Here is a 26,118-nt window from a genome sequence, read left to right on the forward strand (position 1 = left end):
AAGTTATCTGAATAGACACACGCTATAAGTTCCCTTTGTATAGAGAGAGAATTTGTGCTGGTTAATGTCAGACTCCACGGTAGTGCAATACAACTACAGGCACAATCATGCAACCCTTACTCATGGGAGCAATTCTATTTCCTTTCTATCTGGATGGAAGGACTCCAGTGAAACTACTTGTGTGAGTAAGGATTGCAAGATCAGATCATTTCTCTCTCCCTATACTTTAAAGAAAAGGGGGAGGGAGGGTATGTGGGAAGGATTTTCAGGTAAGATTAAAAAAAACGTGTTCTCCTTTCAACAAACTGTTGAAATTATATCCAAAAATGCCAGAACAGAATTTGAAAAATTTAAGGAACAGCCCTTGTTCTTCTCAAAACTAGAAGTCACCCTAAATAGAAGTGGGCCACCCTGATTCTGGCAGCTGAATACCAATACTAATGCACATCAAACTTTCATAGGGTTTAGTAGTGTTTACACATACAAGGGGAAATATACCTCCCATATCCTCTGTGGGGTCATACTTAGAAGAATAAGAAGATATGTATGCAAAGTTAAAGCTATAAATTGTAAAAGCTATTATGAAGGATATATATTAATACTTTTTCTTTAAAAAACAGATCTAAATTAGATATGGAGAAGTTACTTGAGGTTTAGAGTATTTGCAATTCTTTAAGAGAGGGGTAAAAGTAGTTTATGGCACTCTAGATACGGAGGTAACAGTTTAGAAATGGGTTTCAGTCAAGATATGTAGTTATTTGATTATGAACATAATTTTAGAGTATTCCAAGCTAAAAATATAACTTCACTCTTAATTCACTCCATTATGTCTACTATTTTTACTGTATCTTGACTAACAGTTAAGGCCAATAGCTTTACTTAGATCACTACAATGCATCAGCACAATCACATGAGAGAAGAGCAAAGCAGGGAATTACTATCTTGAGAAAAAAAGTTACCGGCTTATGTCAATGCATTAGACTCTTAATGCTATTTTCATGTATTGTTTTAAAAATTAGTGTGTAATTAATAGCCATCAGTATTATTTTCTGTTTGCATGAAAAACAAACAAGAGTCTGATTTTAACAGGATGGCAATTTCATTAACACACCAAGACATGTCCCCTTTTAGATACTTGGCATGGTCCTCAGTGGCCGCCAAGCCAAATTTGAGCAGCACTGCAACCCGTGCTCCAAGTCACAAATTCACTCAAATTTGGCACACCCACCCCTACATCATGACTGAGGGGCAGCCGGCCCAAACCTGAGCAGTGCTGCAACCCCGCACACCCGCCAGATTGACCAAGTCTCCCTGTATTTTTATGTGGGAGATAACATTATAAAATCAGGAGTTGAGAGGTTTTTGGTATAAAACTGGAGCCTCCCGAACATCAGCCTCGACCGCTACCACATAAGTTAATGAAGTTACTGACAGCAGTAGCAGGCTATTATCTTCTATGTGGACCAGCCAGTAGAGGGGAACGAGACACACACACTTTCCCAGTGCATTTCACAGCTATTTGCTGACAGCAAAGGAATGTTCAGAATCAGGAAACCTGGATCATATTCCACGTTCTGGAGGGAAGCATGCTCTTTAATTTACAGACCTTTCTTTCCTTGTCAACCCCTTGCCCACAAACAGGAGCACAGGAAAGACAGGTTTCAGAGTAGCAGCCATGTTAGTCTGTATCCACAAAAAGAACAGGAGTACTTGTGGCACCTTAGAGACTAACAAATTTATTTGAGCATAAGCTTTTGTGGACTACAGCCAGTCTCCCTGTTCACAGTTCTGGTGCTTAGCACCACAGTGACCCCCAGCTTACAGAAGAAGCAATTGCGGAAGAAGTCCTGCCTAGCTGTAATAGTCCTGGATGGAGCTAGGCCTGATACAAACAGAATCTTTGGAAAATGTAGCTGCCAGACTTTAACAAAGCTCTACTGAGAATGTGCAAACTCTGGTTCTTCAGAGCTTCCTACGTTTGCCAATTTGGGTGAATTTTCAAGGGGACACCAGAAGGTACATCCCTGCATGAAGGTGTCCCATATGCCAAATTTCAAGTCCGTGCTTCAAAGCATGGAGGTATTGGAGCTACTCAATGAATAGGCTGTAAGAATTTTTTTTAAAAGATCTAGATAACATACTTTCCCTAACCTCATTCTGAGAAACAATTGAATCATTTATGTCTTTCCCAAATGTTCAGCCTCAGGCAGATACTCAGTACAGAAAATTTCAGCCCAAACAGTTAAAGTTTGGCAAAGTTATAAGCAACTGAAAATGGAAAAAAAAACAAAAAATCCCTTATCTGAGATTTCTGAAGGAGAGCACTGCCTGTACACAGTTTGTTCCTGCTACTATTCAAGGAAACAAGATTGGTATAAAAAACGAGGAGTACTTGTGGCACCTTAGAGACTAACAAATTTATTTGAGCATAAGCTTTCATGGGCTAAAACCCACTTCATCGGATGCATGCAGTGGAAAATACAGTAGGAAGATATATATATATATATATATATATACAGAGAACATGAAAAAATGGGTGTTGCCATACCCACTATAATGAGAGTGATTAGTTAAGGTGAGCTATTATCAGCAGGAGAAAAAGAAGAAGAAAAAAACCTTTTGTAGTGATAATCAGGATGGCCCATTTCCAACAGTTGACAAGAAGGTGTGAGTAACAGTAGGGGGGAAAATAAGCATGGGAAAATAGTATTACTTTGTGTAATGACCCATCCACTCCCAGTCCTTATTCAAGCCTAATTTAATGGTGTCCAGTTTGCAAATTAATTCCAATTCAGCAGTTTCTCGTTGGAGTCTGTTTTTGAAGTTTTTTTGTTGTAGTATTGCCACTTTTAGGTCTGTAATTGAGCAACCATGGATATTGAAGTGGTCTCCGACCGGTTTTTGAATGTTATAATTCTTGACATCTGATTTGTGTCCATTTATTCTTTTACATAGAGACTGTCCAGTTTGGCCAATGTACATGGCAGAGGGGCATTGCTGGCACATGATGGCATATATCACATTGGTGGATGTGCAGGTGAACGAGCCTCTGATAGTGTGGCTGATGTGATTAGGTCCTATGATGGTGTCCCCTGAATAGATATGTGGGCACAGTTGGCAACGGGCTTTGTTACAAGGATAGGTTCCTGGGTTAGTGTTTTTGTTGTGTGGTTGCTGGTGAGTATTTGCTTCAGGTTGGGGGGCTGTCTGTAAGCAAGGACTGGCCTGTCTCCCAAGATCTGTGAGAGTGAGAGATAGTCCTTCAGGATAGGTCGTAGATCCTTGATGTGCTGGAGAGGTTTCAGTTGGGGGCTGAAGGTAATGGCTAGTGGCGTTCTGTTACTTTCTTTGTTGGGCCTGTCCTGTAGTAGGTGACTTCTGGATACACTTCTGGCTCTGTCATTCTGTTTCTTCACTTGAGCAGGTGGGTATTATAGTTGTAAGAATGCTTGATAGAGATCTTGTAGGTGTTTGTCTCTGTCTGAGGGGTTGGAGCAAATGCAGTTGTATCTTAGAGCTTGGCTGTAGACAATGGATCGTGTGGTGTGGTCTGGATGAAAGCTGGAGGCATGTAAGTAAGTATAGCGGTCAGTAGGTTTCTGGTATAGGGTGGTGTTTATGTGACCATCGCTTATTAGCACTGTAGTGTCCAGGAAGTGGATCTCTTGTGTGGACTGGTCCAGGCTGAGGTTGATAGTGGGATGGAAATTGTTGAAATCATGGTGGAATTCCTCAAGGGTTTCTTTTCCAAGAAAGGGTCCAGATGACGAAGATGTCATCAATGTAGCGCAAGTAGAGTAGGCGTGTTAGGGGACTAGAGCTGAGGAAGCATTGTTCTAAGTCAGCCATAAAAATGTTGGCAGGCTGTGGAGCCATGCGGGTACCCATAGCAGTGCCGCTGACTTGAAGGTATACATTGTCCCCAAATGTGAAATAGTTGTGGGTGAGGACAAAGTCACAAAGTTCAGCCACCAGGTTTGCCATGACATTATCGGGGATACTGTTCCTGATGGCTTGTAGTCCATCTTTGTGTGTTTGTCAGCCTTTTTGATTATGATGTCAGAGTTGTTTCTGAGGCTGTGGATGGCATTGTGTTCTGCACAGCTGAGGTTATGGGACAAGTGATGCTGCTTTTCCATAATTTCAACCCATGCACGTCAGCGGAAGCACTCTATATAGAAGTCCAGTCTGTTGTTTTGACCTTCAGGAGGAGTCCACCCAGAATCCTTCTTTTTGTAGTGTTGGTAGGAAGGTCTCTGTGGGTTAGTATGCTGTTCAGAGGTGTGTTGGAAATATTCCTTGAGTTGGAGTCGTCGAAAATAGGATTCTAGGTTATTTTTTCCCGTACTATTACTCACACCTTCTTGTCAAATGTTGGAAATGGGCCATCCTGATTATCACTACAAAAGGTTTTTTTTCCTCCTGCTGATAATAGCTCACCTTAACTGATCACTCTCATTATAGTGGGTATGGCAACACCCATTTTTTCATGTTCTCTTTGTATATATATATATATATATCTCTTCCTACTGTATTTTCCACTGCATGCATCCGATGAAGTGGGTTTTAGCCCACGAAAGCTTATGCTCAAATAAATTTGTTCGTCTGTAAGGTGCCACATGTATTCCTCGTTCTTTTTGCTGATACAGACTAACACAGCTACCATTCTGAAGATTGGTATAGGGTTTTATAAATAAACAAATTACACTAAGAAAATATCCTGACTTCACATCACTGAAAATTCTCTGGTGATGAAGGGTGTGTGTCATCACGGCTCAGTAGGGCCCCCCTGCCCAATTCTGTTCCTTCTGCTGCTGCTGCTTGTGAGTCCATTGTATTTGCTGTAGGGAGAAGGGGCCACCTGACTCCCTCTCCCTTCATGAGATCCGGGTGTCTATAAGGGTCCTGCAAGAGAAGGGGCAGCATGGCCAAAACATTTTGATTGGCTGGAATCTTCTGGAATAGCAACACTTAGAAACAGAACTCAGCAGCTATTGGGTGATTGAAATACGAGAGATACTTCATAATCTATATATAATTCCATAACTAGTGAGACATTAGTAACAGAGACATATAATGCAGAGTCAGGGAAAGCCAAAATAATTTGTATGGAAATATTTTATTAGACATTAACATGGAAACACTGTTAAAGCTAGCTAAGTGCAAGTTCTGTTTTTCTGAGTATATGACACATGTAAATAGAATGAAGAAACACTTGTTGAATTCTTGTGGTATGTGTCCTGCTACTGCCAAAGATATATATTGCAGTCAAACAGCAAGAAGGGGAAAAGTGGTCTGCATCAAAATTTGTTTTCTTCTGTGTATTGCCTTACTTCATCTTTGGCAGCTTCAGTACGGAGCATGCAGTCTTTTGATGAAGATAGTATAGAGCGACAGTAAAAGCTAAGCAAATTCCATTTCTCCACCTTTTAATAAGAATTTTGCTATTCCATCTCCTTCAGCATTGAAAACTCTTGCTCCTGGAAAGTCTTCAGATGTTCATCAAATTGATATTAAGAGGTTTTAGATAGAATGTGCCAAGACCAGAAAAACAAACGTAACCATATATTTGTTAGAGGTATTTATGCCAGCAATACATAATTTCATGTCTCAAAAATCCTCATGCCAGAATTTTTTCGTAACATTCATCCAGTTTACAAAGTACCAAGTAGGAAACAGCTTGCAGGAAGCTGAAGTGGACAATGTGAAAAAGAGAACTGGTGTTCTGATTGTACAAGCTCCTTGCGTGTCTCTGGTATCTGATGGACGGAGCAGTATTCGTAATTCGGACGTTATTGACTTCATAGTAGCAACTCCACAATCAGTGTTTTACTCCTTCCAATGCACAACTGAGCATCACATCAAAGTCCAATATATTGCTGGCCAGTTTACAACTATAAATCAATAAATTGGATCCATGGAAGTTTATTTCACTTATGACCAACAACGCAGCTAATCCTAAAGCTGCTTGTTGATAAAAAAGTATCCCCACCTTATTTGTTACGCACATGCTGCCCATATGATGAAGCTTTTCATTGGTGATGTTGAAGATGTGACAACTTTCTCATCAGGTGTCAGAAGTGAAAAGCATTGTTACGTTTTTCAGAAACAAACACATACTAGCAGCCATTTTTCAGTATCATTTAGTACAGCACTCAATTTCATCAACACTGAGTAAGTCTTGTCTTACTCGATGGGCATCTTCTATTGAACGTCTCAAACACCTTCAAATATACAAGAAGGCTCTTCAAAAAGTTGCTGTTGAAGTAGGAGTAGCCAAGTTTCACCCCTAAGTAATCTGCACTGACATTCTTGATGACAATGTCTTTTGGATATAAAAATTCAAAATTTATTTTGCTGCAACACATAGTTTCATCCATTAAGAATATAGAAAGTGACAATTCTACATTGTCTGATGCCAAAAACAAATTCCAGCATGTTAAGAAACATAAATGTGTGAATACTGAACACAGTCCACTTAGAAAAGCTGAAGATAATAGATAATTAATAGCACAGAAAAATCCAATGATCATGCCCGCACATAATGGTGCCTACCTTTTTGATCCATGATTCCAGGTCCAAAGCCTTTCTGATGATGAATTTGATTCAGCTTCTAACCTCATAGTGGCTGTTGTAAATTTTAAAGACTATACAAATGAATAAACCATTCTAATGGAGGTAGCAAATTACAAAGCAAGAAGCAGCCCACTCAGTCGTAAAACAATGTGCAGTTCAGTCCCAGCAGCTGAATCGAAACAGCTTGCTCCTTCATCATGGTGGAGAAGGTTGTGAACACTAGCTACAGTGGCAGAAGTTATTTTAACACTTCCATGTACTTCTGCATGTGGGGAACAAAATTGGTTGGTTTGGAGAAATAGACTGAAGACCTCCACTGCTGAAAAACTGAGGACAGTGTATCACAATTTAAGATTAGAGGAGAAAATGGCACATGAAGAAGTGACTCAATATTCATCAGATGAAGAGGAAGGAGTTACTGATTAATTTGATGATGATTGATTGATTGATTGATGTCGACAACAAAGATATAGATGAAGCAGCTGAAGCTGATAAAAAGAAGATAATGAAAAGCAAGATGCTTCAAGAGCTGGCTTGTTGTCTATCTAGCATAAGTGCATTTCAAAATCTTTTTTCTTTTATAGTTGCTATGTTTATTTTATTTCTGTTTTGTTTCATTTTTCTTTTATAACAGTTCAGTCTTGAATAACATTCACATTTAAATGCTAACCTAACATTGCTAAAAAGGTATTATTAATAATTAAATATAATAATAATAATAAATAATAATAATAAAGTAATTTAAATGCACTTATGCTAAGTAGGCAACAGGGCAACTCTGCAAGTATCTTGCTTTTCATTATCTTTTTTTCTTTATCAGTTTTAACTGCTTCGTCTGTATCATCATTAAATTCATCACTATTGCCTTTTTCCTGTTCATCTGATGAATATTGAGTCGAGATGACTCAACATCTGCCATGTTCTTTTCTAATTTCTGTTACTGTTGTTCTCCTAAATTTGTGCTTTAAAATATTTGACTATTTGTAACATTATTTGACAATATATTACCAATGTTTGGCCAGTCAATTGACCAATTATTTTTGGACCAGTCAAATGCCCAACCAATAGTAGTACTCACAAAACACTGTATATTTTCTTTTAATGCCTCATGACTCCATGATTAGATTGCACATTTAAAATATAGTACAGTTTGCTTATTATGAGAAAAAAATTAACACATTAATCATGCTTCTTTCCAAACCTTCTACTTTCTTTGTCCTGTGTGGATCCTTGTTTCACATACCTTGTGATGGCGAGTGCACAAATAAAACCTGTAGCTTTTATGCTCGTGAAGTCCTGTTCCTGGACCTATCAAACCTCATTGTTTTCCCTTCTAAATCCTGTACCCTTTCTGGTTCCCCCACATGCTTGAGAGAGAAGTGGGAACTTGGACCAAGAAGTCTGTGGTAGCAGCTCAGGTAATGCTCACGCAATGAATTAGTGCTTGGAGCAGAGATGTTCATTGCATTAAACTTTTTTATGCACAGTTAGTACCAAAAGCTCTTTACCTCAACCCATTGTTAACGTGGTTTTGAGGAAGGTTAAGGCATTAAGGGTACTTAAAAACTGAAGTGGTTCAGTATCCACCCATTCTAAACAACTTTAGCTATATATCAACCTAAAAAAATTAATAGAAAATGTTTTACTACATGAATATGAACATTTCAGTTTTAACTGTTTGTACCTCAAAAAACCTTGAACTGATTTTCTTCAAACTTGGATTATTTTTCCTTCCTTAATGACCCAACAAGCCAACTTTCAGCTTTTGAGTTATGATAGCGGGACATTTCAGTTGAAACATAGTGGGAAAATGTATTTTCCATCATTATATAATTTAAAAATAACTGATTTTTCTCAAATTTTCCAACAACATTCACCTTTTGGGCTGAGACCAAGCATGGAAAGTTCCAGTTCAAATGAATATTTTGTAAGTCACGAAAAAGGGAGGTTAGACTGGATACTATATTGCAACCTTAACTAATCCCATTCACCGCTGTAGACGTATGCTGAATGTCTCAAATAGCAAAGCTAAGACAAGCATTTGGCATATAATTTACTTTAAATGTACATTTTTAACTCTCTCTCTTTCAGGTCTCTTAAAGTTGTGGGTTGCCTGCTCCCACTCCATGTGCATGGCCCCTGTATGCACTTGGCTGTTGATAAAATCCGGCTGTAGTCTGGATCCAACCTAACCATGATATATGTTGAACAGGCAAAACTTTTCATTTCCTTATTTTGCTCTCAATTGGATATGGAATATAGATTTTTAAGTACACCATGTTACTGAAATTCCACAACTTTGCTGAGCTAATCTAGCACCCAATTTCCAGGTGTGCTGAGCACCCATGACTCCTACTAACTTCAACTGAAATGGCGGGGATTCAGAACATCTAATAATCAGGCCACTAGTCATTAGCTAAAGTAATTTTCCTAAAAATCATTCCTATTCAGTGGTAGATAGATAGGTAGATTGTGCTTTACCTGATTAATAACCATAGGAGGTAGGAACAGAAGACACCACTTGACTCATCCAGCCTGATCCCTACCTTTTTCAGGACTATTCTGTACATCATTCTGTACACTACGGGGGAGGAATAGCTCAGTGGTTTGAGCATTGACCTGCTAAACCAGGGGTTGTGAGTTCAATCCTTGAGGGGGCCATTTAGGGATCAGGGCAAAAATTGGGGATTGGTCCTGCTTTGAGCAGGGGGTTGGACTAGATGACCTCCTGAGGTCCCTTCCAACCCTGATATTCTATGATCATTCCAATATCTGTAGTAAAGGTGCCATAGCTACATGTACCTCCTTTTGTAGTGCCCAGAAACCTCAACTTACATAACTACCATCATGATCCACCACCACGATAGGCTGGAACAAGAGATGATTGCTCTGTGGAGCCCCATAAATATCACCCCAGCATAGAACTATGTGTGTGGCAGGAGGGGAAGAGTGCAGCAGCAGGCCTGTCCCACTGATCTGGACAGATACAACCCAGCTGCTGAGGTAAGGAGAGTGGGAGCCCCATGCCTCTGACTTGCTGCTCCTGAGAGGAGGTGGCCTCTGTTACCGCTCCTGGTTTTGGGGAAAAAGGGCCCCATGCCACTGGTCTTTCCTCTCTAGGTTGATAGGGGTTCCTTCTGCCACCACAACTCTAAGTGGAGCTAAGGCTACACAAGGCCCTATGTCATACTGTGCCTAGTGCCCGAGATTACCTTCTGCAGCCTAAACTTTTCCCTTCCTTAGGGCAGTGGGTCCCAAAGTTTTTACTAAGGCAACAACCAACTGCATTTTGTCTTTTTTTGTATCCCACCATTACCTATATGCACCCTCTGTCCCAGCTGAGGAAGCTGGAGGGGGCTGGAGAGCAAGCTTGCCTCACGCTTACCCTGCATTACCAGCTCATGTCCCTGCAGGCTGGCTCCTTATTCCAGGCATTGTGACATAGTGTATAGGATTGTAGCGCATCCAGGTTTGGCCTGGCCAGGAGTGTATGTTTGCCTAGGTCAGGGCCCAATGATGGGTTAATCAGGCCCTGGATATGAACCTTCCTGGGACCCACTGGTGAATCGGGACCCACCATTTCGGAAACACTGCAGTAAGTCACTGCCTTTACTCCCAATATCCTCCCAGTCTATGAATCATTCCATACCATCCTTTATATTGTTACCTTCAATTTATTTATTGACTTTGCTTTTATTCTCCCCCGCCCCGAATGTTCTCTTTGCAGAATACACATAGGAAAAAAGATATCTATACTGTAACTTGAAGAAAGAAACTGGCTAAGTGGCCCATTTTTGTTGTGAGAGGTGACAGCCAGATTTCTCTAGAGTGCAATAGACTACATTTAAAGGCCATATCCTGCCTTGTACTATGGCTGCCTTACACCATCTGGCAGTGCAAATCTGCCTAACTTAGCCCTTAAAGAATTCACGCACCATTCCCCTTCTCAGTTGTGCCAAGCACTGCTCAACTGCAGCTGAGGATCTAGCCCTAAATCTGTTGAAACTGCAACAGACTAATAAATATTATCTTTTAAAAGTATCTCAGAAATACTGTTATGCATCTCTTGATAAGAGCCAAAACCACCTTTTGTGTGGTGTGTGTATATGGTCTACTGTTTTGTAATAACTGAAATCTCTCTTCAGGCTGGAATGATGGTATTTTAAAAATGGAATGAAGGCAAGTATTGAAATCATTGCTGATTTGTGTGTACATACATGTACACACACATGTACACACATGTGCAAGTCAGCAATGATTTCAATATCTTCCCTCATTCCATTTTTAAAATACCATCATTCCAACCTAAAGAGAGGTTTCAGTTATTACAAACTCGTAGAGTCAATCAATATTTTATGATACTTCATCACCTCGTACCATATTTGGATTATATGCCAAAGGAAAAAGTTATTTTGAGTGTCAAGTTATTTAGTTTTATTTTGGTCTAACAACAAGAAAGCAAAAAAGAGGTGGGTGCTATCTCATCTGTCTCCATAGTCTGCCAATCAGATGAGGAGAGTTGTAAATATCCAGTCCCTCACATACTTCAAATTACATGCCTATTTGTACATTCCCTAGATTTAGCAGAAGGGAATAACAGTGGATAAAAACTAATCTATGGGATTTAATTTTAGATTTAGAGTCTCAGAAATTATTTTTATCTGATTAAAAAATGTGAGTATCAATTTCATTCCTGGAATTTTTCTTTCTTTCCTCAGTCTAGGATATAATTTTAAAAAATATTTAATTTTTTTATGTTGCATATGAGGCTCTTTTAATGCCAATTTGAAACTTTGTTGTGCAAAACCTGTTGATTATATGGAGACCTGATTTAAAATGCTAGATTAATACTGAAACATTGAGGATCAGGTGCTTCCCCCTTTCCTGAGAAAATTTGGTCATGTCAGATATTTGTTCTACCAATTGGAGAAAAACTATTAAGCATATAGATTAAGAACACAGGAACATATGGATTGCCATACTAAATCAGATTAGTAGTCACTCTGTCTAGTCTAGTATTCTGCCGTCTCTGACAGAGACCACTACAAGATGCTTCAGTGGAAGTTACATGAAACCCTATAGTGGACAGTTATGGAATATCCTGCCAACAGGAAAATTTTTATTCCTGAATCTGCCATTTGTTAATGATTAAGTTATACCCTGACACAGGAGGGTTTCTATCCTTTATTTAGGAGATGTTTTTTATTCTATGCAATTTTGAGGGTTCTCATAGTGTCCAGTTACCCCTTCTGGCTCCACCAAGAGAGAAACTTGCTGATGTGTCCTTGACACCTACAATTTGTTAGTCACCCAAACAATTTCCTCAGGGCTATGCCAGCCCTTACTTTGCCTTGCAAATTAACTAGAGGTGCACCCCAGTCCTGAGCCCCTTTGAAGTGTTCCCCTGCAATATCCAGCTGGCTACTCACAGAAATAGCAGGTTTGCTTTCCCCCAAAGGAAACAATGTACACACCAGCCTATCTGAATCAACTGAGGATCAGCTCCCATATAACATAACACAGAGATATTTATAGTGCAAACAATCGTAATTTCTTCTTCATCCTATAGGTGCTACACTGTAGGTATGTCTGCATCCCTGCACCTCTCATCGGAGATCTTTGGTAGCAGTATCTGTTCGGACCACACATACACTCTCCCTCCCTTGTGTTCTGCCTCAAGGCTAATTAGCGCTGCATGGGCGAACCACCCTCAGTTCCTTCTCAACCGCCCCCAGCCTGAGACAGAGTGAATAGCAATCCCCTTTCCCTTACCTTAGAGCTAGGTTTTGTTTTAGCTATTATTTCCATTAGATTTTTCTTAGTTTTTTTCCCAGTTAAAAAACAAAACAAAACGTAACTTTTTTCCTTCTCCTCTTTCTTTTCCTCTCCTCTGGGGATCACCCCCAATAAGGGACATGACCCGTTCTCCGGTTTTAAAAGGTGCCTCTCCTGCAAAGTGGCAATACCGGTAACGGACAGGCATTCCTGCTGTGTCCAGTGCCTTGGAGAGGCTCACATTCTGCAGAAGTGCACCTTCTGCCAACAATTGTAGGCTAGATCCCCCAAAACGGGGAGTTAAAGCTGAAATTCATCCTTATGGAGGATGCTCTTAAACCAGCATCTGACCCTGGTCCAGAATCCATTCCATGATGCAGACCATCCCCGGAGCCTTCTACTTCTAAGGACAGCGAGCCAAGGAGGAAATCTTCTGACTCCCAGTGCAAGGTCTCAAAGAAGAGGGCTGCAAGTCCTCAAACTCAGCCCCAGACCAGCCAGAGGAGATCAGTCACCTCAGCACCAGAGGCACTGATGATTCCAAAGCATGGTACCCATAGGTCATATGTTGCAGACACCGCCTATAAGCCCTACGGCCCCTAAGCGTGCAGGCTCTGAAGCAGCAGCACTGCCTGACAAAGGCAAAAGCGCAGACCGTACCATCTCTGCGAAGGAGGTACTGGCACATAAACCACTGCTACCGACTGTTTCCAAACAACCCTAATCAGACCAACCATCTTTGTCAAGATCTGTGCCAATTTCCTGAGTACCAGCGAGTCAGTACCAACAAGCCCTGATGGTACTGATCACTGTGGTACCGCAAGACTTTTGTTTTTCCAGAGGTTTCATGGTGGCTGAGACTCCAGAGTCCCCGCTACTCGGTATGAAGGTCCCGGTACCGAGCACTTCTTGATTCCCAGAATCACCACAAGCAATGGGGTGTTTGCTTCCAGTCTCTTTATGAGCTCCACAGCTTTCCATCAAGGATTCAAATAGTGACCAGGATGATGTCCTCTCACTACCCACACATCATGGCCCATCTCTACACCAACCAGGGCCTTCCCAGTCACACCATCAGTCTAACTCTCAGCCCTCTTGATATGACCAGCTGTGGGTACCGCCACCCATACCCTTCCCCCCACCCCAGTGGCCATACTGGGATCCATGGGCAGCATACAGGCACCATGCTTCACAGGCATCTAGCATCTCCTACTTTCAGCTAATAAGACGATCTCCTGCAGCCTCTATGTCCAGAGCCCCAGAACCTCAAGAGGAAATTTTTGAGGAGCAAAAGGCCAGATTAGAAGTGCTGCATTTCAATTTATTTGTACTTGTTTTATAAAAAATATTAAATAGCAGTGCACAACTTACATTCTAGAGAAGGATGGATGAGAGGTTTGTGCACAGGCCTAAGATGTAGGGACCCTAGGTTCAAGTCCCTGCTCTCTCATAAACTTCCCGTATGATTTTTTAACAAGTTACTTAGCCTCTCTCTGGTTTAGTTCCCCACCTGTAAAATGTGCCTAGACTTAAGGTGGCTGGAAGTCTAGGTACTTATCAAAGCCAAAAAACCAAGAGAAGTCACCTTACTCAACAGCAGCTTATGATGAATTTACCTTCTCTATGTTTATTATACCTCTATCATGTTTCCTCTTATCTGGCAAGTCTGCAGATTTTGCCACTTCACTGTGTATCCCCTTTTTCCCAGAAAATTTATAAATATATTAACTAGTACTGGTCCTGGTATGGAACCTGAGCACCCCACTGTTAAACTTTTGCCATGATGAAAATTTAGCAACAGTTTGTATTTCTACACTTCACTTTCTGCCTGTCAGACAGTTTCTAATCAATGACAGTACTTTACCTGTCACTCCCTATTTAGTACCCTTAACAGCCTCTTGTGTAGAGACTCTAGGAAAAGCTTTTTGAAAGTCCAAATAATTTATACTCTTCAGTTGACACACTCAAAAGTATTCTATATTGTAGAAAGATGATTTTATTTTATGGATGCTGTGATGTTTTGTCCCTCTCTTATGTTCATTTTAATTTTTATTTCTGCTCATTCATTTAGCTTCTCTACAATGTCCTTATCCTCCTCAACTGAGCCATGCACCTGCTGAAGTCAACAGAAAAACTGTTATAGAGGTCAGTGCTACAGGATCAAGTCTTTGCTCCTTTCACTCCCTCGTATCCTAGTGGTACCACACCATTCCTGTGTTTGATATGTGTAATTTCTTTGGAGAAGTCCAGCCTCCCTCCACACCAGTCAGTGGAACTAGATATGGATTTGGTGTGGCACACATTGCTTCATGTAAAATGCTATAGTATATGCTACTTAGGTGTGCACTCTCCCATCACTGCTGGAGGCACTGTTCTTGCCCCACAAATGATGTCACTGCAAGCTGTCTAGGGGCCAATATTTCCAACATGGACAGTAGCTTAATGCTGTTTAGCTCTGAGATTCTGAGGACAATTTATTTCTAGAATTATTTCAAAATATCTACACAACGCTTTTGAAGAGAAAAAGTTGCTTATACTAGGCAATACAATTAAAATACACAAGATTTTGAAGTTCTTGAAAAGTTCATTCTTTCTATCATTTTACAGACTTGTTTGTTTAATCTATTATAAATGAAGAAATATTAAAATTTGTTTCCCACCTGCAGTCAGCAAACATGCCTTAAGCACTAGAACTTCAAGAGCCCATTGTGCGCCTAAATAACAGTCCCCTGAGACCATCCAAATTGGGTCACCCACAGATTTTTTAGGCAGAGAAACATTCCAGAGAGTTATTAGATTAGGAATACTTTAAAAAAAAAAAAAAAAAGCTACCACACAAAAATTCCATAGGACCAAATTATGGAGACATTTTTCTGGACAGGGACCTGAAATAACTGGTTGATTAGCAAAGCAAACAGCCGAAGCACATGAAAGGTATCATATGGTGGAAGATTGGATAAACCTCTCCAAAATCTGTTACAGATGAGCCAACATCTATGAGACACATTCAAGTTAAACCGCACAATTTATCAGCCTATCAAGCCACCTCCTATCCCTGCTTAACTTTTCTTTTTCTATGGCATTTAAGGTAAAGAAAACATTTAAATGTAAGACCAGTACACTTTGTGACAAATACATTATGATCCCAAAATTGTCATCAGAAACACTTGCTTCACCTGTTCATGAGATGTACTCAGCTTATAATGCACTTGGCTGTCTGTAGCAAGCACCAAGTTTAAAGTTAATACTACTTCACTGTTCCCCTCATTAATTTTAAATATCTGCCCCATTGTTTACATTGTCATTTAATATATTAGTTACCATAACACTATAATTATGATCAAGGAGGCATTTAATATGAAAGTAGGAAAAAAATGTTTATATAAGAATAATAATTTTCTTAGAGTGAGATTTGGATAACCAAAAGATGGATTCTTCATAAAAGCTCTAAATCAACATGTATGTAATTCACAATAAGGTATAAATTACTTTTTCTGAATTAGAAAGAAATGGCTGAAATAAGTATAATGTACACCTTTCTAAAGTAAATTAAAAATGTTGATGCAACAGACACACAAGTTGGAAAATGCAGAGTTTAATTTCTTCCACACAACTTGAGCACATTACACATATATGTTTTAAGGCAGAAAACCTATCACCATTTAAAATGCAATTGGACCTGGTTACAGTTGGTCTGTGAATCATCATGAGATTTGTGCTTGTAATATTTCAACTAAATGTTCAACAAATATGTTTTGCCTGGGAGGAAGAACAACAGTTAAGGTTCAGAATTGAGACTCAGGAGACCTGTGTTCTATTGTACTTCAGTACAGGTACAGATTTCCTGGGAGACTTTGGTAAGACATTTAAGGGCACATTCTGATCAATTAGGGATTTTACACTTAGCCTTTTGTCTACGCTAGCAGTTTTGTCAACAAAACTTTTGTTGGTCAGGGCATGAGGGGAAAACCCCCCACCACTGACCAACATGAGTTTCACCGACAAAAGCGCCTGTGTGAACAGCACTATGTCGGTGGGAGAGCAACTCCCATTTACATAACTACTGCCGCTCATTGGGGGTGGTTTAATTATGCCAGTGGGAGAGCTCTCTCCGTTATAAAGCAGCTACACAGGAAACCTTGCAGAGGCACACCTGCAGCAGTAAAGCTGTACCACTGTACGGTCTGTAGTGTGGACGTAGCCTCTGGGTTTGATTCTGCAAGATGCTGAGCACCTCCCGAGCTGGTGACTACCTTCTGCTCCCAGGGAAGCAATGGAGGTTTCTCAGTACCACACAGATGGCACTGAAAACCTGCTGGATCAGGTATTTAATCTCTTTGCCTCCGTTTATTTGTAAGAAGACAGGGATAACACATCCCACGCTTCACAGAATATTGTGAAGTTAAATGCATTAAAGTAGTAAATAGTTTTGAGATAGGCAAAATGTGCTAAGTGCAATGTGCAGTATTTATTTTATACTTTTAAATATAAAGCATTAACAAACTTTAAGACTACATAAATATATATATATATATATATATGTTAAGGATTCCTGTGTCTAATTCCCCCCATCCACCAGACTCAAGAGCCCAGATTTATCCTTCTGACGCAGCCCTGAAAGGCGAGTTGATGCATGAGACAGTCAAGTGCAAAGGCAAAAGAGAGAATGGTCAAAATATTTGACCACAACTGAGCAGACATGGAAGGGGCCTGCTGTCTCCTTTCCACCGACTTGTCGAGTTGAGCTTCTCTTCTACAGCACAGCAAAGCCTCACGTGAGAAAAACACTCGCCCCGCAGTTAAGCCGCAGGCAGCGACTGTGCACCTGGCCTTGTAGCCTGAGCACAGGGCACCTCGTAGCCAAACACCCGCCTGCGCGGCCGCGCTCCCCCCCGGCCCGAGGCAACTCCGCCGAGCCCAGCGGGCGCCGGCGCTGCTCGGGGCGGGGCAGGGCAGGCGGGCCCCGCTTTCAGGGACAGGCTGAACGAAGCCGCGGCCTCGGGCGGGTTTCCGCAGGGCCGGAGGAAGACGCGGCCGCCTCTGCTACGTCCCCCTGATCTCTTCCCTCCCGGGGGGCCGCAGCGGTTCCAGGCCACCCCCGCCCCAGGCTTCGCAGCCGCCCGCGACTCCCTCAGCAGCAGGGCCCAGACCCGGGCCCCGACGCCTCCCCCGCCAACAAGGACAGGCCCCACCCTGCGTCCGACTCCGTAGACGAGCGCCCGGGCCCGGCCTCTGCGCAGCCAGCCCAGGCTGACCTAGCCCCACCACCACCGGGCTCGCAACGCGGCCCCAACACTACAGCTCCCAGCATGCACCGCTGCGGCTTAGGGTGACACGCTGAAGGTTTCAGTCCCCTCGGGCCGCGCTGCATGCTGGTAACTGTAGTCCGCCGTCTGGTAGACGCCTGCTCGTCTCCGCCCCCCTTGTGACGTAGGGAACAGAGGACGAGGGTCCCGCCGCGGCTAATTCCACCGTTGCTATGACTACCAGGGAACGGGCAGAGCCATGTTGTATAAGGATGCGATTAGCTAGGGCTACAAATGGCGTGGGGCGCGAGGGGGGGGGGCGCTGATGACCCGGATGTAAATGGCGCGCCCCACAGGGTGGGAGGACACAAGCCAGGAGTCCCGCGCCCGGAGCACGTGGGCGGTCACGTGACTGGACGGGCAGGGGGCGGGGCTGGGAAGCGGAGCGATGGGGGCCGCTCTGGACATCAAGCTCAAACGGGCCAACAAGGTCTATCTCTGCGGGGTGAGTGCGGGGCCCGGCGCGCTGCCGCTGCCTGCGCTGGCTCCGGAGGGGGGGCCGCGGAGCCTGGCGGCGGGACGCCCGTTGTCCGCCTGGGTAACCGTCGAGTCCCGAGGAGGCCGGGGACCGGGCTCGCGGGGACGGGGGTCGCGGAGCCCCGGGGCGGGGCTGCGGGTCTCTGGCGCCTCCCGCCCCTGCTCCAGCCCCAGGGTGAAGCGCGGGCCGGGGCCGGAATCAAAACGCCTCGCCCGGCCCAGCTGGGGTCCCCCCTCCCCGGCTTGATGCAAGCCCGCGCTGCGCCCGCCCAGCTCCTCTCTCCCTGGCCGCCTGCGGGGCCGGGTTCCCGGCGCTGCCTGGCCGCGGGTCTGGGGCGCCGCCTGCCTGTCCCTCGCCGGTAGAGGGGACTGGTCCTGTACCTTCCCGGCGTCTTACCAGCCATCGGGCAAGTAACGGATGACGGAGCACCTGCCTTCTGATTTCCGCTTCCCCCCGCCCGGCCGCCCGCCCGCGGAAAATGGAATGGTTTTGCTCTCTTGCGATGTCTTAAATAACAAACTTCCACCCTTCTAGCCTATCCCACCTTTTATCTGTTGCAAAATGAACAGGTGCCTATGTGGAAATCCTGCATTATACTGATCTTTTCGGAAAGATGACACTCTGAAACCTTGCAGTTTACATGGCACATCAGACCTCCGATTTATACACTCGGTTATTCCCCTCCCACAGTCCCCTCAGACTCGCTGACCTACTGTCAATTATTTTGATATTAAATTATATTTATGTTTATGCTGTCCCCAAACTTAATTTTTTTTTATATACCACAGACTTTTGAATTGGAAAACAAGTAACAGCTTTGTTGAAGGTTGTGACAGGGAGCATGGAATGTAAATGTGGCTTTTGTTATTCGGGGTAGTGTATTTCCTTTTTTTGTGCAGGGACACTGGTGACTAATTTGAGGTGAGGGTTCTCCAGTCCAGAACCATTGACCGCACTTAGTCTTAGTCTCTGCAGCTACATTGAACCAAAAACAGTTAAGAATGCTTACTTGATGTTTCATTGCTGATCAGTTTTAGCTGAAGCAGTCAGTAATTGCATTTAAATCATTATAATAGAATATTAGGGTTGGAAGGGACCTCAAGAGGTCATCTAGTCCAACCCCCTGCTTTAAAGGAGGACCAATCTCCAATTTTTGCCCCAGATCCCTACATGGCCCCCTCAAGGATTGAACTCACAACTCTGGGTTTAGCAGGCTAATGCTCAAACCACTGAGCTAGGGATTCCCTCTTGCTTATAAAGAACAAATCGGGTTTTTTTTTTTTTGGTTTTTTTAAATTAAGGGTCTGGCTGTGTTTGTATGTTGCCACTTTAAAGAGATTAAAGGAAATGTATTCAACAAAGTTACCTTTAGTACACTGACTAGACAGGAGAGCAGAATGATCTGAAAACACAATGTTGAAAGAACTATTTAGTTCGCTGAGTGCTGTACTAGAGATACTGTATGCATCTTTGATCAGGTATCCCTAGGAATAGTCAGTAAGTTAAAAATAAATCTGTTTTAATTAATCATGGGAGTTACTTGCATGGTGTAGGTTTTCTGTTCTTTTTTTAGAAAGTCACTTGTCACCACACTTTACGCTGACATTAGCCAGTGGTAATAATGTCTTTTATTTATAGCACCTTTCATTCCAAAGAATCCCAAAATATGCTTTCACAAACAGTACTTGTATAGGAATCCCTTCACCTACGAATGCTCATGTTGCACCCAAGTGGTGCTGTCTAGCTATGTAACTGCAGGTGGCAATATTACACAGTAGTTAAGATAGGGAAAACAAATTACCAAATCCAATTGAAACTGTGTTTGGATTTTAGGCAGATATATTAATGCCTTAATTAACCATTACAGCTTGCTGCATATTTTTGTCACTAATATAATTATATATAAAAACTATGTTAAAATAACAAGGTTGCAATGTCAAGCACTTCAAAGTTAGGAAATGACAGTATGAAGATTCCTTGGGCTACCTGAACTGGGCACCCTTATGCATATCTATTATTATAAACTTGCTCTGTATTGCATAGGAATTCTGCGGCAGAGCCACTGGTAGAACCCCGTTATTTTGCCTCGCATTCCAGTGTTTTAAATGCAAGGGAACATCTTTTCTCTTCTTGCAACCTTCTGCCTCAATCACAGTCCGTCCTGTGCAAAGTTTATATCTGAATAGGGCCATGCTGGAGGTGGAAGGGATTGGTAGAAGAATAGAATGCTTTGGCAGTTTTGGGCTGTAGAGATGCCCATAGATACCTGGATAAGGATGCCTTAAGTTGGAACAGCTCCAGAGATCACTCTAATTTATTCTGGGGGCATTACTGGATTTCAGAACAATCTAGACTATCAGAAGCATAAAGGTAGCTTAAAGCTACCTCTCCCATCACCACCTTCCTCTGGCTCTGACTTCAGTGCTGTGCCATCTGCGATGCAGCACAAAATCTGGCCTTCAGAATCTGTTCCCAATTCTGCCAGAAGCAACTTTGTCCTACCTCTCAGGATATGTCTACGCTGCAATAAAAGACCCATGGCTGACCTGGGACAGCTGACTTGGGCTTGTGGGGCTCGGGCTGAAAGGCTATAAAATTGTAGTGTAGATGTTGGGGCTCTGATTGGGGACTGGGCTCTGAGACCCGATGAAGAGGAGGGTCTTGAGTTTAGGCTGCATCCTGAGCTCTGAATGTCTACACTGCAGGTTTGTAGACCCACAGACCAAGCCCTGTGAGCCCAAGTCGACTGACCTGGGCTCTGAGACTCAGTGCTGTGGGTTTTTTTTTATCTCAGTGTAGACCTATCCACTGTTAGGAGGCATGCAAGTATCCACCTAAGGTAAGGGAATGAGGCCCTGCTCAATTATGAAAGCTGTAAAGTGCACCAAATTATTAACACCAGTCAGTGGAAGATCTGAGACTCATGATTCCTTCCTGGTACTGATCACACCTTTCCCCAATGGTTAAAGCAGAATGAAACAGGAAGAGGAGCACTACTTATGCCAGCTAAGTAGTGGAGGGAGGGAAAATGTGGGGGAATTCTTGTCCCACTTACTTTAGCCCTTGCCTTCCCCTAGTTGAAAAGGGCAGCAGCTGCTACTAAGCCCTCCCCCTCTCTGAAGTTGTAGTCTGTGCCTTTGGACATGTCAGGGTTGCCAGCATATTAAAGATCTTTGGGGTTGGGGCATGCTCAATGTAGATGGAATGTTCAGAGATTTTTAGTTGAAAGCCTCAGACATGTTCCACTGAACATTTGCAAAAACAAACAAAAAGACTTTTAAAAACTGTATCTTAATTTTTCCAGTTCTGGGTTGGTTTTTCATGGGGACAGCAAAAAGTAGTTCTAACCTGAGCACTGCCCTGGTAAACATCAAGTTCCTGTGCAACACTCTGAAAGCGCTAAAGCTCCTAAAAGAAACTGTTGGAAAATATTTTTTTAACATTGGAAAAACTCCTTATTTTCCCCAACCTCATTATCAGACAAGGTTGAACTGTTTTTGCTGAAAATGGCTGGAAAATCTCAGCCTGAAGCAGAGAACTGGCATTGAGATTCTCAGCCTAAATGGTTAAAGTTCTAAGTAACTGAAAATAGGGGATTATAGGTGAAAGTGTAAGGTAATCTTAACTGTAGACTTTGCGCATGTTACACTAATGCACTAGGCATTATAGCATCTAAGTGTGAAAACTTTGGGTTTTTTTACACTAATGTACTATATATACGGTTTTCGTATAGGCTACGGTTCAGAAATAATGTCTTACTGAGCTTTTTGATTTGCTGTTTTATTTTGCTAGAGTGGGCTCTTCATTCTGAAGTTGGTTCCAGTGAACCAGTGTTGCTTGACATCCTACTTCCTTTTGGGAAGACCTGAAGTTCATTACTTAAGTTTCCTTTTCTTGTATATTTCTCTTGTTTCTGGAATCTTTTCATTGTCTTTTTGGCAACGTTGGGCATAACCATAAAAGATACCTTTCATGTTGAATTCAAAGGGAGTTACAGGTGCTTAGCACTACCCTCGCTTTGGTCCAGTGTTGTGACATTCAATTTCTGCTCTCTCAAATACACCTCAAAATTCATCTCAAAAAAGGGAACTCTTAAAATGATTGGAACAATTCCTACACTGAGTATATGATCCTTTTTTCATTAGCAGCTACCATGTATCAATTATGCAATTCAAAAGGAGGTCACAGCTCCATTATTTATTTTATTTTATCTATTTATTTTTATATATTCCTTTAACACCTAGAATCCCCCATTGAGGATCATCATGCTAACAAAAAAGTAACAAAAAAGACAGTCCTCTGCTTCAAAAAGCTTACAGGGTAGGTATCAGATAGGCAGATGAAACCAGGGCGTTGAAATATTAAAAATTTTGGTTCCATTCTGGTTTGGGTTCATAGGTATTTCCTAAGTGTCCAGTTCGGTTCCGGTTCAGACACTAACTTAGTTACCGAACCATCATTCTAATTTAGCCACCATTTGAACCTTTTCAGATATGTTTCTAGAGATTAATGTGTCAATGCAAGCATAAGAGTATGTAACTCCTAGCAAAAAATACACTGATAAATATTTTTTTGTGTAGAAAAAAATATTTTTTTCTACACAAAGTTGTACTGGTGCATGCAAATAACATGCTCCAGAACTCAGTCAGTCGTGAAGTGACAAAATGAATTTCAGCACAGAAAATGCCCTTTCTATGCTGACTTGCATAGCAAGGACAAGCACTCAGCAAGAAGTGTGAGTAGACAGAGAGGACAGGAAGGTGTTTTGCCATAATAAAATCCCAAAAGTGTGTCTTTTGGAGAAGAAAGAAATGAAATGTCCTCTAAGTCTGAATCTAACAACAGTAGCTCCAATAACAGGGTATATTTCGGGAAAGTAAGAGTATGGCTAAGGATTTGCACACTAATAAAAACTGTCTGCCTGTTACCACAAGGTGTTGGTCTGGAATAACGAGCTCTTTAGGGCAGATGGAACAAAAAATCACTTTGCTAGTTTGTGGGGAAAGCTCCTGGCAGGGAAAATACCGAGAAAGGGGGATGGACGAAGGAACAGACAAGCAGCTCTGGCTTCCTTAGTCAATAAAGGCCCTATAGACAAAGGGAACAATCCAAGGAGCGAAAGACAGAAAGAATTTTCAGTCAGTCTTGTAGTGAGAAATAGTCCCAGAAAGTCATGGACCTCTGAGACTGGAATTCAGCAGATTGTGAACTTCCCTGAGGCTAGGGTGGGACCTTTTGGGTGAGCCCTTGAGCAGCCTAGTAATGAGAGGTTTCAGAGTAGCAGCCGTGTTAAGTCTGTATCCGCAAAAAGAAAAGGAGGACTTGTGGCACTTTAGAGACTAACAAATTTATTTGAGCATAAGCTTTCGTGAGCTACAGCTCACTTCATCGGATGCATTCATTTTCCACTGAATGCATCCGATGAAGTGAGCTGTAGCTCACGAAAGCTTATGCTCAAATAAATTGGTTAGTCTCTAAAGTGCCACAAGTCCTCCTTTTCTTTTTTTCTAGTAATGAGAGAGTTGCTGAATAAGATGACATATTTGATGCTGCATTATGATGACTGGGTAGAGCCATAGCACTCGTGTGCTAGGGAGATCCCGTCCAAATGCAAACAGCTGCAGACTAAACCCGCCAGCAGCAGCAAACAGCTGTTTCTGAGTGTTTCTACTCTGTTAGATCAGTTTTTCTTCACTGCCCAATTATACCAGCACTTCCTACGATAGCTACGTTTCTTAATTCCTGCAGGTCCACTTCTGGCTTCCTGTGCTTCAGCTTCTCATGCTGTGATCCCTGAATTGCTACTGCAATTCCTTTCTCTAAACCTTTATTACATCAGACTTGTGACCCAATTTCTGTTTAGTACTGACACTTCTCCACTGTTAAGGGAAAAGTACTGATGCCCTGGCAGCTACCAGCTGAGCATTATGTAACTGTATTTCTTAACTGGTGTGAAGTACAATCATATTGAACCATTACAACTTCAGCATTAACTGAAGCTCACATGCTCATCATTTTCCACTTTGATTACTGTAACCTACTCTTCATCGGGCTCCCAGGACCCACATCAGCCCCTGGAGTCCATACAAAATACATCTGCTAAGACTTTGCCCACCATTCTGACCAGATCAACACTCTGCTGTCCTTGCTTCTTTGATCCTTCCACTGACTTCACCATATTAAGTTCAGACTTCTTATGATCATCTTCAATATCCTGCCTAGGTTTATCCCTTTCAATTTATCCATTTTTTTTTTATGTTGCTACTCCCCCCTTCTTCACTTCACCTCCACTCCACTTGAAACAACAGCTGTGAAGTCCTGTTTGTCCACTTCTTTTACAACAATACTTTTCCCCTGCTGCTATGTATTATTACCTTCCTTGAACAGGTCTGCAGAGCAATCCCCTCTCATTTAAATCCCTTCTGAAGGACCGCTTCTTCAACACCCATAGAAGCTAGCTGACCAAGCCATCTATTTACACATGTCATTTATTTATAAGTAAATTGCTCATTTATGTGGCGGAAAGATTTTGAAGACTAGGAGGGAGGAGCATACAGATGCTGGAACAAAATTTGAGTTAGGGTAAGGGGAAGAAGAGAGATTTGAATTCTGGAAGCAGATTGGGTGGGAGTGGAGTTTAAAGAGACTTCTGCTTGCCATCACCTTGATCACTTAACTTGTATTTTGTATCCTTTTCCCCTGCCTCCTCTCCATCAATATGTCTTTTCAGACTGTGTGTTTTGTGAGGCAGGAACTGTCTTCCTTGGCACTTGGAAATCACCTAACATACTTTGGGTGCCACTGCAGTCTGAATTCTAACAAGAGAAGAAACTGATAAAATCAATATGTTTTACTTGTCACCTTTTCCTTGTTAGGAAGTTCTTTCTGGAGTGGTGGTCATAACAAGCAAAGATGCAGTCCAACACCAGGGTGTCTCCTTAACGATGGAAGGATCAGTAAATTTGCAGCTCAGTGCCAAAAGCGTTGGTGTGTTTGAAGCTTTCTATAACTCTGTTAAGGTAAGAAATACGTAGATTGGTTTCTTGGATACAAAAGTTGTGTCTAAACCAAATCTCTCCTTAGTAATTCTACTTCTTTATGGTTGTGTCTTACTTCAGTGCATGCAGGTAGTTTAATATTTTCCCAATCACTGCCATTATCTAGCATTACACTGTGAGCTTCAGAGGCAGAAAAATGTTTTAAGACAGACCCAGCCTAAGTAACCACAGAGTTAAAGAAACTTTGTCAGGATATTTACTGCTGTAATGTGCCATGCCATTTGCATGTAGCTGTATCTGGCGTGAGAAGCACAGTCCTGCAAGGGGAAAATGAGTAAAACTGTTCTAGAACTGAATTCTTATAAATAGAGTGAATGTGAGGGCTCCAAGCAAAGCTGCAATGAGAAGCCTGTTTTTAGTTATATAAAATATCTCTTCCAAATGTGAGCCCTAAGCAGCTTGGTAGTTTACTTTTGAGAGGAGGTGGGAAATACTTACTCTGAAAAGAAAGAGAGCCTCCGTCAGTCTATTCTGCTTCATGTGTCAGCAGAGATGAGCCAAAACCCCAGGTTTGAATAGTACCAAACTTAGGGGAGATCCATGTTTTCCCCAACAAAGCATTTTCAAGCAATCAGAATAGAAATTTTAATTCCATTTCAGCTTTTGAAGTTTTTTAACTTCAAATGTAAGTTGCTTGATTAGACAAATGATCTTCGAACAGCAGTTGGGGGCCATTGTCTTATTGGCATTGGGTGTTGTAGCAATTTAAAACAAAAATGGTTTGAAAAGAAAAATGAAAAATCACAAGGGAAAATAAAATGTTTGTCAATGCTCTATTTGATATTAAACTAATTTCTCTGCTCTGGGAGTGCATGTATCTTATTTATTTATTTATTTATTTTTGCTGTTCCTACTCTGTTGTCTTTTAATTGATGGAGGCATATTTCATGAGATTTTGCATGCTTCTCCAGTCGAGCGCCAAACC

General features: G+C 42.0%; 1 protein-coding gene across 10 annotated transcripts in view; it reads left to right on the plus strand.

The window, feature by feature from the left end:
* Window positions 1-17,995: 17,995 nt before the first annotated feature.
* Window positions 17,996-26,118, plus strand: part of VPS26C (VPS26 endosomal protein sorting factor C) — a 66,635-nt gene continuing 58,512 nt past the window's right edge. For all 10 annotated transcript variants that reach the window (XM_048867076.2, XM_048867048.2, XM_048867082.2 and 7 more), the window contains exons 1-2: window positions 17,996-18,102; window positions 25,011-25,154. In XM_048867076.2, coding sequence (XP_048723033.1) covers window positions 18,046-18,102; window positions 25,011-25,154 — 201 coding nt within the window. In that variant the 5' untranslated portion in view covers window positions 17,996-18,045. The remainder of the gene's footprint in view (window positions 18,103-25,010; window positions 25,155-26,118) is intronic.

Source organism: Caretta caretta, chromosome 1, assembly GCF_965140235.1.
Source record: "Caretta caretta isolate rCarCar2 chromosome 1, rCarCar1.hap1, whole genome shotgun sequence".
NCBI lineage: Eukaryota > Metazoa > Chordata > Testudines > Cheloniidae > Caretta > Caretta caretta.